Source organism: Desmodus rotundus, chromosome 4 (genome assembly GCF_022682495.2).
Source record: "Desmodus rotundus isolate HL8 chromosome 4, HLdesRot8A.1, whole genome shotgun sequence".
Classification (NCBI taxonomy): domain Eukaryota; kingdom Metazoa; phylum Chordata; class Mammalia; order Chiroptera; family Phyllostomidae; genus Desmodus; species Desmodus rotundus.
Window position 1 is genome coordinate 37,789,800 of NC_071390.1, and position 17,463 is coordinate 37,807,262.

At 40.7% G+C, this 17,463-nt stretch overlaps 1 protein-coding gene across 5 annotated transcripts in view; it reads right to left on the minus strand.

Moving 5' to 3' along the window:
• Positions 1 to 17,463, minus strand: part of RHOBTB1 (Rho related BTB domain containing 1) — a 99,308-nt gene that overhangs the window by 36,693 nt on the left and 45,152 nt on the right. For all 5 annotated transcript variants that reach the window (XM_053923247.2, XM_045196147.3, XM_024561382.4 and 2 more), the window contains 2 exons: positions 981 to 1,182; positions 525 to 628 (listed from right to left, as the gene is read on the minus strand). In XM_053923247.2, the coding sequence (XP_053779222.1) occupies positions 525 to 628; positions 981 to 1,172 (296 nt within the window). In that variant the 5' untranslated portion in view covers positions 1,173 to 1,182. The remainder of the gene's footprint in view (positions 1 to 524; positions 629 to 980; positions 1,183 to 17,463) is intronic.

Below are 17,463 nucleotides of genomic sequence, written 5' to 3' on the forward strand. Positions count from 1 at the left end.
TTTTCTTTCTTTTTAAAAATGACCTTCACATAAAAGTAATAGACTTTTCAGATAACAAAGCCCAAAGCAAATAACATCAGACTGCAAATATAGTCACGAAAAGGCCAAAGAGACCTTCAGAAGTGGGGTGGCCATGTGCTAAGCAAACTTAAACCATTTTCACAGAAGCAAATAAAGCATTATTCAGGAAAACAGCAATTCCAGCCGCCCGGGGCTCAGGGCACAAAAGAATCTTGTCTAGCAAACATCCTAGTTTAGCGAGCACTCTGGTTGTTTTCTGTCAAGTACTTCCTGGGAGGGACAGGGTGGCAAGGCAGACTGCTTTTCTTGACAACAGGAAACAGTGTCATTTTGCTGGTGGTGGTGGGTTTTTTTTTTTTTTTTTTGGTCTTTTTTTAGACACAGTGCAGAACCCAACACATTTCAAGGCTGTATGATGTGGTTTTTGTTGTTTTATGAGCTGCTGTGGGTTTTGGGAAGGAAATTGTAGCCAAGCTCAACCCCCCTGACTACTCCAGGTTTACCTGCCATATGCAAAACGCCTGTCTTTGTGATGATCGCCAAAAGTATCCCAAAGCCTGAGAGAAACACTCACTTCATCAACCACATCCCGGGAGCGTTCCAAGACCTGCAGGAGAAAGAGAGCATCCATGCTCAGTGCCATTCAAAGGCTCCCAGGAGAAGGATGTCTGGGTCAGCACTCCTCAGTGCCCATCTGACTCACCTGCTTTTAGTTTTTTCATTCCAACAGGACTTAAGCTAAGCCTAATTCTCTTTCTGGAATCACATGATTCAAACCACCTCATTCAGGATACCAGAGCCATATTCCCAAGTTTGCATTTTGCTTTTGTTTTCCCTTGTGGCACTAAAAATGTTAGTTTTATTTTGAATGCACTCATTGCCCCTCCCCTCTTTAAAAATCAGACTGGCAGGAGTGATGATGTGCCCTGAGGATTCTGGAGGAACTCTGTACATCTTACCTCCTGGCAGACCCGGTACTGGTCAATGGCCCACACGGTTGGTACATGGGTGGCCAGCAGCTGATACTGCGTTAGCGTTGTGTTACACGCTCTGGCACAGATCAAGCGCGTCTTCCCCACGGCATTGTCTCCCACGACCACACATTTGATGGTTTCAACGTTGGGTCTTTCGTAGTCCATGTCAGTTTCCATTTATACAGCCCTGTAAGAAGAGGGTGGACGCCACATTAAAGACACCCGGGCTTTCCAGAGCAATCAAAGACTGGAGGGGTTCAGGCAGTTTTCTCTCTGTTCAGGAACTGCTTTGGAGGTGCCCAACCATAAGCCAAGAAGTTTGGCAGTTTTTTACTAAGCCTAAGTGAAACTTGAGTTTTCTTTTTATATCTCACACAACTACAAAAACACCAGATTGTTATTTTGACCCCAAACGGTTTATTCCAGTTAACATGTTATTTTCTCCTTGGTTTTCTCTAAATACAACCTGCCTACTGGATATCCATCCGGAGGAGCCAGGACTGCTGGAACACTTTTATAGCTCACTAGCTGCTCACGTTGACTTGCTAAAGGGAACTCATCACCTGCAGGTTTGGCCTGAGACGTTATAATGGGCCTGAGCTGCCCTGGCAACCCTAGTGCCCATACCATCAGTCTTCCAATGAGTCAACATCTCCCATTGGGAAGCAGTTTTCTATAGGTCCTCAACTCTCGTGGTGACTTAGAGGAGATTCCCAAGTTCAAGTAGAAAGCACCACCCATCATTCCTAAAGAGTAAATTTGCTACATGAAGAAAATTCACTTATATTTGCATTTATCCATTTACTGATTTTTATTAATCAAATCCATTAAAAACTATATTCCCAAGAGGGGCACCATTAAGCAATATATATATTTTTATTCTCTTCCCCTCTGTGTTTTCATCAAGAAATCTGGAACATTTGGTAAGGAATGATTTTACCAGGATGAGGAACTACTTTGGAATCTTCCTGAAACCATCACAAAAGATTTAAAGAGAGTTGCTGGGTTGGGGGCTCAGAGGAAGAGGAAAAGCTGCTGCCACAGAACGTGAAGAAGACTGCCTCCTGGAAGCGGGTGGATGGACGGCGAACCATTTTAAGATTTTAAGATTTAAGATTTTACTGAATTGTAATTGCCCTTTAGAGGATGTCTATTGCCAAACTGAGAAAACTGGTTAGATGGTCATTTTTAAAGAGTCAGTAATGGTTTCAATGGCCATAATGGTAAAGAGACTGTAGGACCTAATACATAACGGGGACTCAATAATTGAACTGATTTGACAAAAGTGATCATCTGCACAATATGAGATTAAGCGTATAGCAGGAGAGAGAGAAGGAAGGATATTAAGAAGAATGCTTTTTCACAGTTAGGACCATCTGAACATGAAACTGTCTCCTGTGACACCATCACAGGAGGTGATAAACCAGAGGCTGGAGCACTATGTGATGGGAATGGAGTGATTCCAGGAACAGATGTGTGATGAGGTTAGGATCCAGGCTACACAGCGGAAAGGCTCAAAATAGGTACTTGCCGCCCATCTGGCAAATGCTGTTCTGAAGGTTTTGGGTGGGAAAAGAATCTTAAACAAATCTCCAGTTCTGAGGGTCATCCAGGTGTGGTAATTCCTAATATTTATCTCTTTAAAAATCAAACACTAACATTCTATGGTTTTACTAGTTCCCTATTCAATAGTATAATATGACAAAAGCATGACTTTGGCAGTCGATCAGTGGGTCTTAAGTTCCAGCCAGAGAACAGTTAGCAATGCCCAGAGACAGTTTCGGCTGTCACAGTGGGTTGGGGGAGTGCTACCGGTTTCTAGTGGGTAGAGGCCAGAAAAGCTGCTAACACAGGAGAGTGCACAGTACAGCCCCCACAACTGAAAGTCATAGGGCAGCCCCCAAATGTCATAGTGCCGAGGCTGAGAAACTCCTGCCTTAGATGGATGTGATTCTCAACCCTGGTCTCTGCATTTCCCAGTCATTTGACTTGGGGCACATTATTTGCCCTTTGGGAGGCTCAGCCTCCTCATCTGTGAGGTAGGAGTCCCCCAAGGGTGTTGTCAGGATTAGGTGAACTGATGTTTTCAGTCCCCAGTGCCATACCCAACACATGGATGATTTCAAAAATTATAATCATGATCGTGAAGATGAATGCCTTTAGATGACAACAAAATTGAGCCAGTGGAAGATCGGAATTAGATTAATAATCACAAAGATCTATAAAAAGGATACATTTTAGCAGAGCAATTAAAGGGTAAGTCCACTAAAAACAAGGAACATAAACACAAGATGGAGCATATTCTGGGTGGGAGGATGATACAGTTAACTAAAAGATAATAGAGTTAGGAAAGTAGCTGAATATTCTTAGGAGGTATTTCTAGGTTCTGGAATAAGAACGGGAATGCTCCTTCACAGTCTTTGACACGATTCTGGTGACATTAGCTTGGGGTAGCCTGTGCCAGAAAACCAGGTTCCACTTGGAGCCTCACGCTCTGGAAACTGAGATATATTATTTTGAATGCCTTATGTGGAAGAAAACTTTACTCTTTTGAGAGTGTATTTTATTTTATTTTTTTAGCTAATTAAGAGTCAGAGAGCCAATCCCTAACATTTGGTGAATGCTTGAATTTAGTAAAAATTGAGATACGACACAAAAAATATAGAATTGGTTTTATTGCTGCCTTGAAAACTAGCTCTGATGACAGCCCCCAAAGAGGGAACCCCCCAACAGTTTGAAACATGGTAGCTTTGGTGGAATAGCTGTGTAGCTTTTACAGGAGGCTGCTTACACTGAGGGGACCACAACCCTTCTAGCTTTATATTACGGCTGTGATTACAAAAATATCATTACTTATTTATAGACACATCTCACGCGCAGCCCTAGAAAAGCATTTCTGTGTCAAAGGTGAGAATAACATCTGTGAGTCTTCTAATCTCTAGCAATCTGCTCAAAACCGAGGTGACGGCCAGAGGTGCTGAACCCTGTGCGAAGGGAACAGCTGCAAGGGAAATAGAAGGCAGGGCAGAATGAGACATTCGCAGCCCCGGGCACTCGCTTTAGACACGGGATGTTCAGGAATGGTTTTCTGGACTTGCAAATATGGAAGACTTTTCGGTGTGTGTGTGTAGAAATTCATTCTGTCATAATCTAAAAAGCATTGTGAGGGCATGAAATTACAGCCAAGGATGTAAACTCATACTACACATGTATTGCTGTAGACTGTTCATCTGTTACACATAAACGAGGGAACATTAAATTATGGTAGCAATTAGGAAAATAGGCAACTTTATTTTTCTTGTTATGGGCTCTAATTTATTCATATCTGGCACTCTTATGGTTGAATGAGCTCTTGGGACCATCTGGGTAATGACTATCTGGTTTCTAATCTTTATTTACCCAGAATGAGAGTAATAAATATTATTCATTTAGCACTATTAATAAATTTCACCACCATAAATCCTGCAGATCTGTGCAGATACCCTTTTGCCTTTAGATCCGCAGCTGGGGGGACAAAGAAGGTATAAAAGAGAAAGGAAACCTAGAAGAACTGACATTAGTGACCTGCTACTATGGCAGCTTTGTAGTTTTCTTACTCAAAACGGACTTAAACTTCATGTCATACTTTCACTGAATCCTCAGGACATAGATGCTGAAGTTAAAGTAACTGAAGAATCTCCCCGCACACTCTGGAAATCAGAAGTGGTAAGTTTGTTTGAAAACTGGCAAGAGAACAAGACAACGTGGAGGCTGGCACGTGAAGGACTTGGTGAGGTGGTGCAGGGTGGGCTGCTGCTCTGGACGCTAGTGTCCACCATCCATAAGGCTGAGGCAGAACACAGGGATCATGATCTTCTGGCTATCAAATTATCCCATTGGACTTGATTGTCCCATATTTCCCCGTGCCATCATTGCCGTCATCGCCTGAACTTCCGGTCCCTCTTCCACAGCCACCACTAACTCGGCTTTCTTGCTGTGGCTACAGGATGATGCACCGAACCCCCTGCCCTCAGTTTCTTGACCTTTTCAACACCAGCATATCTGCCACACTCTACGTGAGCCAGTCATACTTTTGGCCACGTGCTGCATGCTGTGGTCATCCAGAAACTTTTTGCCTCTTGTACTAGATGAACTATGGCCATAGCAGCAACTCCCGTCATAACGTGCAATCTATTTCCCTTCCCCTTGAATTTGCCTTGTGACTGACTGGAGAAACCCAAAGGAATGCGATGCTGGGTGAGTCCAGAGCCCTCTGCCTGTTGTCGGAATGCTGTCCTGAGGCCATCACCTAAGAAAGCTGGCCTGGCCTAGCAGAGGATGAGAATTCACAGTGAGGACAACCGAGGCAGCCCTGCCAAGGGCCTCACCAAATGCCACATGGTGTGAGGCATCTTGGATCTTCCAGCCCAGCCAACTCTCCAGCTGAATGTAGCTTTATGAGGGAGCCTAGGTGAAGCCAGCTCCGAAGTCACCTAGCCAAATCTCAAAGAATCATGAGAAGAGATTTTTGGTTTAAGACACCAAGCTTTGGGTGATTTGTTATGCAGCAATAGTTAACTGAAACATACCCATGGAAAAACTCCAGCACATTGCCACCTCCATTAAAAAAAAAAATCAGGTCGTAAGCCCCTGATATTGGGGCCTGATATGAATGGATGATATTTTGTCTTCACATCACCTTCAACACCTTGTACTGCATGTGCGGTAGGCAGAATAATGGTATTATTCCAATATGTCCATGTCCTAATTTCTGGGACCCTTGAGTATGCTTGCTTACATGGCATGGGGGAATTAGGGTAGCAGATGAAATTAAGGTTGCTAATCAGCTGACCTCACTATGAGGAGATTATCTTATATTATTAGGGAAGGCCCAATACAATCCCAAGGGCACTTTAAATGCAGGAGAAGGAGGCAGAAGGCCAGAGTCCGAAAGGACTGTGAAGATGCTACACTGCTGGCTCTGGAGACAGGGAAAAGGGCCACAGCTAAGGAATGCAGGGGACGTCCAGAAGATGGAGGGGGTAAGGAGCCAGCTTCTCACCTGGAGCCTGCAGAAGGAATGTCATCTGCCAACACCTTAACTCTTGCCCAGTGAGACCCATTTGAGATTTTTGAAATCCAGAACTATAAGATAATGTATTTGTGCTGTCTAAAGCCGCTACACTTTTGGTAACTTGTTACTTCAGTATAAAAGGAAACTAGTATAGCATGAATTAGCCACACAAATGGCTTCCCAAATTCTAAATGTTTGCTACCTAGCACCTCTACACGTATTTCCTCTGCCAACCCTCTACCATTCCTTTTCTGCCTGGCAAATTCTATTCATTCCTTAAACCTTATTCAGATATTACCTCCTTTAAAGAGCCTCCCTACCTGCCCCACCTCCACACACACTAATTTACTTTCTCTTCGGTACCAATAAGTGAAGCAATCACAAAGATAAACACATATACACACACATTTCTTTCCTATATTAGCAAAGCATGGAATGGAGGTTTGTGAACTTTTTATTTTTCCTGGGCTATACCCTCAAGGTGCCTGTCTCGTGCACTTAATGCATCATTAAGTATTTCCGGGGAAGCTACCGTGTGCTGAAGTGCTTGGAATATATAAATATGCAATGCCCCTCTTCTGTAAAGCTTTCTCAGACTGCCCAGTCTGGGCCATAGGCCCCCTGATTTGTGACTGCCTGCTAGGGCCAATCATGGGCAAAACAGGGACACGGATGTGACCACAGCTGCCCTGATTTCCTCTTCAAATCATTTCCCTTTCTACCGTAGAACTTCATCCCCACCTCTGTCCTTGAGATAATGGCCTTCATGGTGTCCGGTTCCTCTGTGAAGAGGCTCTCAGAAAGTGTCAGACACATTCACTCCCTCAATCACACTACAGCTAGATGACTGTCAAGGAGTCCTGTCCCATAATTCACAATTCAGGGACACTGTGGCTGATGAAACTCAAGATATTTCTAATTGCTCCAGAGAGGGGCGCCTTAGTATAGAGCCACTGTCTGAATTCAGGTGAGGTATGAGTCCCTTCTAACATTGGAATTTCATATATCAGGGAGGTTGAGCAGAAAAATGTTTATCATTTGTCTAAGACATCTCATTAAGCATCTCCTAATTGCTCTGAATCACCCTATCATCGGAATATGCTACCTTTTACCATCACTTTTGCTGTGTTTCTTGTTATATTTGCTATTTTAATTAAGGCACAGTGAGCAATCTGCTTAAAGACAAAACTCTAAGGCCCACAGATTGGCCTTGTACTTTCAGCTCCATGCAGCTGTTCACGTAGACAGCTTGAGCAATGCTATTGCACAACCACTAAAGTTTCTCATCCTGTAGAAGAGCATGTAATCTGAGCATCAAGAAATACTTTAATGTGTTTATTAAAAAATACGAGTGGAACAAATTTTAGTGTATTTGAAGAGTTTACTCTGAAAGAAAAAACTGAGAATTTTATATTATTGACAGAAACAAAAGGGAAATGTTAAGAGTTGCATAATAACTATAGCCAACAGCCAAGTTTCAACTGTGCAGATTTCATTATTCTGAGCTCTTAATCACCAGTCCTAGGCAGGCAGGAGCTGCTTTATGCATAATATAAACATCTCAGCTGGAATGGAGAATGGGCCCAGAGCTGGGAGAGAGTCAGGCAGGGCTGGGTTGGGCTTCCTTAAATCAAAACTTCACAGAAATATAGCTCTAGGTTAAAATTGCCTTTCATCATTCAAATCAACACTGTTTTTTTTTTCAGTTGGATGTTTTGATTAAAACAGAAAACAGAGGAGATTAAGTAACAGAAAGGACACTATATAGAAGTCCAGGAATACAAATAATACAGAGGCGCTTTTTTTAACCATTCACTCATCATCCTGCCAGAGTCCTGTGTTAATGGAGACCTACACAAGATCGTGTTCTCTCCAGTGTTTTTCTAAACTCATTGTCAGTGGGGGAAGTGAGCCAGGATTAGATAAAAACTTTCTATCTATCCATTGCAACTTAACAAATGTTGCCCCAATTAAAAAATAAAGAGCAGCCCTGGCTGGTGTGGCTCAGTGGATTGAGCACGGGCTGTGAACCAGAGTGTCGCCAGTTCGATTCCCAGTCAGGGCACATGCCTGGGTTGCGGGCCAGGTCCCAGTATGCGGCATGTGAAAGGCAACCACACATTGATATTTCTCTCTTTCTCTTTCTCTTCCCCTCTCTCTAAAAATGAATAAATAAAATCTTAAAAAAAATAAAGAACATATAAAAAATTTAGCTTAAAAATGCATAAAAATTCCAGGATAGGTTTCAAAACCACCACAAGTAAACTGTGTGGCATCCTCTAAGCACACTGGCTGTCTACTTTCCTCTACAAATACGCCCTGTAACCTCTCCTTCAGTGACTTTACTTTTGCCATTACTTCTGCTCAAACGCCCTTTCTCTTGACCCTGATCCTGGAATTGTCCTCCACCTTTAGGACTCAGGTCATCTTAATTAGTTAAAGAAATATAGACTGAGCACTTAGTGGGTGCCAGGCCTACAGGTATACAGGAGTGAATAAGCCAGGTGTAGTTCTCGCCCTCAGGGGCCATAGTCAGGTGGGGAGGGACAACCGAACAGGTAGATGCAATCATGAATTTGTTAAGTTTCTTGAAGAAAAAACCAAATGGGTGTTATGGGAGAAAATAATGGGTGGAGGCTTGCAGGGAAGCTCCATTTTCCTGCTCTTGGGAGAATGAGAGGGGCCCAGTCACAAGATGGGGAGCAGCCCCAGAAAAGTGGGAATGAGGGGAACTGGTGAGATGGAAGGTTAGAAAGGCAGGCGGGGCCAGATCATACACTGCCTTTTTGGCCACAGTCAGGATTAGATTTTATTCTAAATGAAAATAAATGGATTTATTCTCATGTCAGTGAGAAGCCACTGAATTGCTGTAGGCAGAGGAGTAACAGGTTCTGATCTGCTTTTGAGAAGCAGCACTGATATCCCGAGACCGCTGTGGGGAGAGCGCGCTGTGGGGAGAGCGCGCTGTGGGGCCTGGGAGCGGTGGCAGAAGGACCAGGTAGGAAGCTCTGATGCACTTAATGCACTTAAAACATGCTTCCTTTATACTGTACTTATGACATTCCCATTTGTAATAGTAATAATTGTACTTATATGTATTTCCCTTTCACGCCACCAGGATTACACATTTTTGACAACAGAAACTGTTAGTCATCGTTAAATCCTCAAATGTTTTCTCAGTGCCTTAGCCATATGTGGCTTTCAGTAAACATTATTTCAATAGAATATAAAAATACAGCCACTCCATTCTCCTTAGGAAAACTTGCACCTGGGGCTGGCAGAGAACTTGCACTCGGCCGTCTCTGATGAATGATCATTAAGCCCGTGGCCTCGAAAACAGTAGCATGTGGCTAAGCCTGCAGTTGGTGAGAGGAACACCTTGAGGGACATCTGTGTGACTCATCATGAGAGTGGTGTTTGACAGATGGCATCGCACCAGCCATGGCTCCTCATCAGGAAAAGCATCAGTAACCATGGGAACCACCAGAGAGCAAGGACCAGGCCCCTTCACCAAACAGAAAGGTGGGGAAGGGAAAAGACTCAATATAGGCTGGCAGGAGTGGTTTAGGGCTAGATCTGATTTAGAAGAAAAAAAAGGAATATCACTTATTGCACTTTGGTGCCTAGAATCAATTTATGAATCTTAATAACATTTACATATAAGGGTCTTACAAAATTCTCATCCACTTTTAAATTTTAACATCCTAATTGAAAAAATTCCTGATGCTTGTCAGTGAGCCACGACTTGGCTGAAGGAAAAGGGAAAAAGGCAGGCACACATATCCACCACATATAAAGAACAACTTGTAATTGAAATGAAAGTGAGTCTTGAATGAGGGAGTTCAATCTATGCCTAAAAGAGCCACATCACAATAAGCAATCAGCTGGACTTCAAGGCTTTGGATCTCCCTCTACCTATGTCTCACTAAAATTAACCCTAGATAGCAGACTTCATGACAGTACCAGAAGCTAAGGATAAGGAGTAACCGTATACCAGAAATTTGAAGGATTTCTGCCAAATTCATTTCTATGGGGCCAAGTGAGAAAGTCACTGAAGACCAGGAGACAGCCCATTTCCACAGGGAACAGGGTTTGCCTGGGCAGTAAGCAGGATACCCTTCGGGATAGATGCCCGTAATATGCAATAATGGTAGCTGCCTGACATGGGACAAGGGTGGAAAGGGTAGATTGTGGAGCCACTGAAGAGCCATTAGGAAACCGGCATGCTGCCATGGGCAAGGAGCAGCCCCAGCGATTGTCCCTTGCTTAGAATGGACCAGACAGACAGCACTGAACATGGAAGAGACTCTGTTTTTGCTTCTTCCAGCCTGTTCAACCATGCCATTTCAGCTTTGACTTTGCAATGGGAGTGACTGATCTTGTGATATTAATGTGACAGGGAGTGGGGCGAGGGCGTGCAACTTCTAAGACTGAACACTGGTACATCTTCAGTGGTGAAATTACTCATCGTTGTCCTTATCTCACCTTCAAAAGTTCTCTCAAACTGTACCCCCCTGAATAGCTTTGCTTGTGCACTCCGGAACTGGGCTGGTTCCTAGGTCACTATGGAGCCCTACCTTGGCCTCTGACAGAGCCTCAGGTTATCCAAGCATTTGGAATATACTTTGATCTTTTGTCAGCATGAATTTTTTTTTAAATGTGAATTGAATAAATAAGACCACTCAACATACGGTCTATTAAAAACCCTGACACATAGAAAAGGACAAGCAATAAGATAAAAATACAGAGGAAATGTCTACTGAAGTAGATATGCTATAAGAAACAGCAGAAGAAAAATTAAAAAAAAATAATCTGATCCATGTACTTGATCGCGCAAAATAAGATAATGCAAGTATATAAACTAATAGCAGATGAGGCTATAAGTAGGCAAACTACTTAATTTCTCTAAGCCTCTATTTCCTTATTTTTAAACTGGGGATAATTACCTCTCACAATGGGTTGTTGTGAAGATTAAAGTAGATAATGCTTGTAAAGTATTTTAATCACTGTGCCTGCCATCGAGACAAGGCTCAATTTGTCTTATCTATTAAGATTGTCATGATTTAATATTATGTTTACATTGTGCTTGCAATAACACAGAGAAATGCTAATATTATGCTACGAGAGGGAAAGTGCAGGATAGTAATCTGAAATGTAATTGATGAAAACTACATAAAATAAACAAATATGTGTAACTCAGATAAAATTGGGACCTCTTCCTCAGTCTTTCAGTTGAAGTACCACCTAGGCACAGTGACATATCTCAAATGTGGTTTACATAATATATCAGGCATGTTGCAGCAAAACTCTTAAAAAAGAGTTCCACGTCTCATAGCAACTGCTCAAATCTGTCTCTCTGCCTCTCAGGAAGAACCCAGATCTTTTCCCTTCAGGTGCTTCTTCTTCCCCTCTTACAGTCCAGCCATTGCTCTCTCTTCCCTTAATTGCATTTCTGTCCTTTATTCCCCTCTGCCAACTAAATGGATTTTCCTTGGGACCCACCCTTTTCTGGGTAGAGGGGAAATGGGTGAGCATTAATATGTGAATACTTATAATTTAATAATTGGCATCTCTGTCATCTAAAGAGAAGCAACACCAACCTTTCCCTTCTGCAACAACGATACATGGAGAACAAAATGGAAGGGAGATACTAAGCAGACGAGAGTGACTGTTGCCGAATAATGGGACTCTAACTTGTTGCAATTTTTCTACTTTCTTCTGGTTTCCAAATTTTTGGCTGCAAAAATATTTTACCTTTTCTTGGCAAACTGAGATGTAATTCACATGCCATACAACTCACCCCTTTTAAAGTGTATGATTCAGGATGTTTTACTGTATTCACAAAATTGTAAAACCATTCTCACTGTCAAATTCTAGAACATTTTCATCATCTCAAAAGGAAGCCTTGTGCTCACTAGCAGCCATGCTCATTCCCCTTCTTCTCAGCTCTGGAAGTCACTCGTTTACTTTCTATCTCTATGGATTTGCCTATTCTAGACATTTCTTATAAGTAGAATCATATAATGTGTAGCCTTTGGTGTCTGTCTTTACTTAGTATGTTTTCAAGTTCATCTGTGTTGCAGTATGTATTAGTACTTCATTACTTTTTATCATTGAATAATATTTTTACACATATTACTTCTATAATGGGAAAATATTTTATCTCTTACAAAAGTAATGAGTATGTAAATATAACCATTGATTGTTAATTCTACTAAGGGTACTCTGATACAATTTGATAATAATACATGGTTTTTGATGATGCATAAATTATTTTTCAAAACCATATACTTATAAAGCATCATGAGCCTGTAAGACCTGTTTTTTTCCTGACTCAGACTGTTAACTAAAGATATCTTACTGAGTATTAGACAAAAGCAAATGATATAGAGACCGGTATGGACACCCAGGACACATATGAACAATTCTATCTCAAAAAGAAGATGAAAAATTTGTGTTCAAAGTCAATACTTTTAGTACTAAAATGGGTAATTTTAAGACACCATTTGGAAACATAGCACATGATCTATTCTGTGAAAATCAAATAAGATATTTTAAGCTTGGATCAATGTAGTTTAATTCAATTTTACACTCATTAAGAAGAAAGAAATCCCTAACCTGTTTGTATACATACTGTATGTGTATAGTATTTGTGTACCTGCAAATCAAAAACACATATTGATATATACTCAGTGCACAAATTTATGTTGTAATCTTTACTTGTTAAGGCAGATTCTACATATCTTCAGTTATAAGGAAGGTAACCCGAGCAAAGCTGACTACAGCTAGCTCATACAAAGTAAGGGCTCAGTGAAAAATCAAATTCTATAAATGAATGATTTACCCTGAACATAAAATATAAAGCATTTCAAACACACTGAGAGTGCCATGGGGTGGTGAAGAGAAGCAGAATGCTTGTGGTGTTCTTGATCTAAGTGCTGGTTACATAGGTAGTTTTGCTTGCAAAAATTCATCGAACTGTCCATTTGTGATCTTTATATATTTTGCTATGTATGTTATACTTCAATAATTTTTTAAAGTTAAAATAACAACAAAAGACCCTACACACCAGATTTGGAGGGCTTGTAGTCCTCATGTGGGTCAGCCTTTGCTAAGGACTGAATCAGGAAGCTTTGTCAAGAATTAATAATTAAAATATTGGTCAAGCTTTTAAACAGTCAAAGTTGTGTTTGTATGAACAAGTTAAAATCAAATCTGTAGACAAGACGTGCTTAAAAATCCATCCTTATGAAGAAAAGTCTCTATAGGGTTCTGTGGCAACTTGTTCATTGAAAGCATTCTCTAAAGATGTCACTGGGCCAGCTTTTGTACTACCAGAGAGACCACTTGCTGTGAAACCTTCAGATATGATGACAATCACACAACTGCATTTAATCATTTATGAGACTGTAATATGACAGTTAGGATTACGTTATGCTCTGATTGAAGCTAATGAAGAAAACTGTTTTGTTCCCCCTAGAATTTCCTAGCAAAGTTAGCACATCATTTGCAAAAGTGCTGGTGGACAAAACCCAGACTGCTTAAAATCTCATATTTTATTTAAGGTTACTGCCTAACATCAATATATAGATTCTCGCTAGTGTTTTCAGGACATGTTCCTTTTTCTTCCAACTCTTGGTGGAAGTTATTACATGAAAGATTGTACATTTTTAAAAAGCAGGATGGGGCACTATTTGTGGGAACAGAAGGTGATACCATTATTTAGGAGTGTAACTGGCACTCAGAAGACTTTAAAATGTCCATAACTTTCACCAGTTATAAGATTTCACTCCTGGAAAAATAATTAGGATATACAAAAAGGTTCCATTAAATGGATGTCCATCATATCACTGCTTTTGGAAATAAAATACTGGAAACAATTTCAGAAATACAACTACAGGGGATTGGTTAAAACAACAACAACAATAAATATCCATATAAAAAGAGAGTATATAGCCACCCGAAATGTGTTATAGTAGTACATTTATTGTTATAGTTAGATATTCATGGGAAATCTTTAAAGAAAAAAGATTACAAAAATATTTATAGGATAGCATCATTCCTTAAATATTATGTGCCTAAATATACACAGAAACATTTGGTATAGAGATACATTAAAATATAAATGCCAACTGCTCTTCTAATGGATTTTATGTTTTTTCTTATCTACTCTTATAATTGATTTTTTCTTATCTACACATCCCATCTTTTCTATCGTGGACTTGGGTTCTTTTATAACAATGAGTTTTACAAAAAAGGGAGGGTGAGAAAGTAGGGAAACCCAAGACTAGAATATTCTCCTTTTATTATATGGAATAATGTCTACTCTTGACCTTCTCTCTGCATACCTTGAGAGCTTTATGTGAAGCGCCTTTCATATCACAGGAAACAGTCCTGCTGTTCCTGGAAACTCTCAATTCTGAGCAGACATCCCACTCGTCAGCAACATCATTTTGGAGCTCAGGGTCATTCAGCTCCCTTGACTTATAGCAAAGAAGAATCTATCACCTCAATAAGCCCAAACAAGAAAACCACATAGCCACTCCACCTAGAACAGAGCAGCAAGAACATCGCAGAACACAGGGGTAGGAACAACACAACAGGAAAATGTCCTTCTCTAATCTTTTCAGATCAAGTCGTCAGACTTTGAGAGATTTCAGTTCTGTTTCAGAAAAGAGTCCCTGGTCTACTTCAAATAAACAGATTTAAAAAAAATATTAGAATCTAAAATATCTAGGGGTTCATTGTTAGTTTTTGTTTAATGCATACAAAGGGAAACAATTTCCCTTCCTTGAAGCCTCTTTCTAGGAGCCTGAATGATCTGCTGCCAAATTTAGCCTTGGCTACATCTCTATCATGTCTATTATTTCTCCACACTATTGAGGTAAGGCCAAATCTCATTCCCGTTTAGAGCACACGAGAACAGATGTCTCGATGAAGGGGGAGTTGGTGAACGTATATGAAAAGAGCCAGGAGAATATTCTGTACTGAAAGGAAGCACAGCTTCATGGCTTATGGTACTAAAAGCTCATTGCCACATGAAAGAATCAATGGCCCTGGTCATACTATATGAGGAATAAATGAGAGGAGGAGTGCAGAGAAGGCAAGCCAAGGCTGAGGTCTATTTACAGAACGAAATATCACACAGCACTAAAAACGCAGGCACTACTGCGTCATAACACAAACACAACATTGAGGGGGAAAAGCCTGGCACAAAAGAGATTTTGTTTCTGTAAAAGCTCAAAATCGGGCAAAGCTAATTGATGGCATTAGGAATCAAGATAGTGGTTACCAGGTTGGGTAGTGACAGAACGGGGGTTTCAGAAGGCCTCTGGGTGGTGATGTTCTGTTTCTGTGTGCACGTGCTGGTTATGTGGGTATGTGCAGATTGTGACAAACCTTGAAGTAATATACTTATGATTTGTGTAGTTTTCTTTAAGTAAGATACATACCAATGAAATATGTTATATTCCGATTCCTGGGCCCTACCGCAGACTGACTGACACTGTAGGTGACATATTTCCTGGGGTATTCCGAAGTGTAGCAAAGGTCGAGAGTCACTGGAACAGAAAATGTACACCTAGTCATGTGCTGGAGCCAGTCCCTATTAGCCCGTGAGTGCCAGTTTTTAAGATTTTAGGATTTTTGCAAGTCTGTTAAAATAGGGTCAGTATTAAAAATTAAAGTTTTCATTAAATAAATTATACTAAAAGAGAGGTCCTAAATACTCAAAACTCATCTTCTTCTATTTATTTTGCTACATTTTACTGTTGTCTGTATTTTTGAGGTTATTTATGCCAATTTTATCTGTGTGGTGAAAATACTGTATAGTGGTGTGTTACTGCCCCATTGCTTTGGAACTCTATGCTCTGTCTTAACGATAGCTTGGAATTGGCTATGGGGGAGTCTTTACACCACAGAAGTTAGCGACCACTGCACAAAAGCTTTAATGATCTGTTGATTGTCTTAAGAAAATGACTAAAAACTGTTAATAATGTAGATTAAAATTAAAAGTGTTCTATGTGTAGCTGCTACACTGTGAATAGCACATTTAAGGAAATATCCTTACAGTATTTAAAAACTATCGCCTGGTTCAGTAAAGAAGTCATTCGTATTTTTAATGGATGTACACAGTTCTGACACGTGACTTTGTTGTTTCACCTTTGTCTTACTAACAGAAAGAAAACTATCAGCCAACGTTTATATGAGAGTTACACCTCTTTGTCAATTGTATCATAGGTAGGCTTTGGATAAAAGAGTTCTGCAGAAAGCAACAACATTCTGTGAAACCCAATGGGCTCTATGGAACTTACAATAAAGAGTATTGTATATTTTGTTACTGTTTGTAAATTATATGCTACACACATTCTGTATGTCAGTAAAATTTATGATCAACTTATGTAAGCACATAAATGCATTTTTTTCCAGAGAGCTGGTTGGTTTACCAGCTCACCTCTGTCTACATTCCTCCCATATTTAAGATTCCATGACTCTCTATGATGATTTAAGAAACAAGCAAACAAAATAAGGTGGGAGTTTAATTTTAATGCATGAATTTTAGCATAAGGTATAGTAACGACTGTACTTTAGAACCTTTCTACTCAAAATGCGATTCTCAGACCAGCAGCACTGGCCTCCATGGGAAGTTTGTGGGAAATGGCATAATCTCAGGTTTCATCCCGAACTCCTGAATCAGAATCTGCATTTTATCAAGATGCCCAGGTGATTTGTAATGCACATTAAAGTTTGAGAAGCCCTACTTTAAAAATAAACTGCTTGGGCCCTGGCTGGTGTGGCTCAGTCGATTGAGCCCCAGCCTGTGATCCAAAGGGTTTCCAGTTCGATTCCTACTCAGGGCACATGCCTGGGTTGTGGACCAGGTCCCTAGTAGGAGGCACGAGAGAGGCAACCACACATTGGTGTTTCTCTCCCGCCCTCCCTTCCCTTCTGTCTAAAATAAATAAATAAAAAATTCTTTAAAAAAACCCTCTGTGCTATGAGCTGAAACTTATATAACCAATTTGAGATTAGTAATAAGGTTAGGGACAATCTAGCGATTAGTGATCTTTAAGCATCTAAAACCAGTTTAGCCACCTCACAACACTTGGGGAACATCCATAATTGCTACCCCTAACCCTGAAGAAAAGGACCTGCATCTTGCAACATACATTTGTCAAACATTGAAAGGGCAACTGTACCACTAGGAAAATAAAGGCTATTCTAGGTCACTCAGATTATTAATTTAAAGAGGAAAAACAGTACAAGGAAGAAAAAAAAATCACAACAGTAGCTTTCCTCCATGAACATGATGAATAGGACGTGTTGCCAAAGGCTCGGCTCGGAGAAGTCAAAGCAGGGCCGCCAGAGCCGCATGGCAGCGTGTGGCAGCTGGGGAGATGAGTGTGATGAAATGCT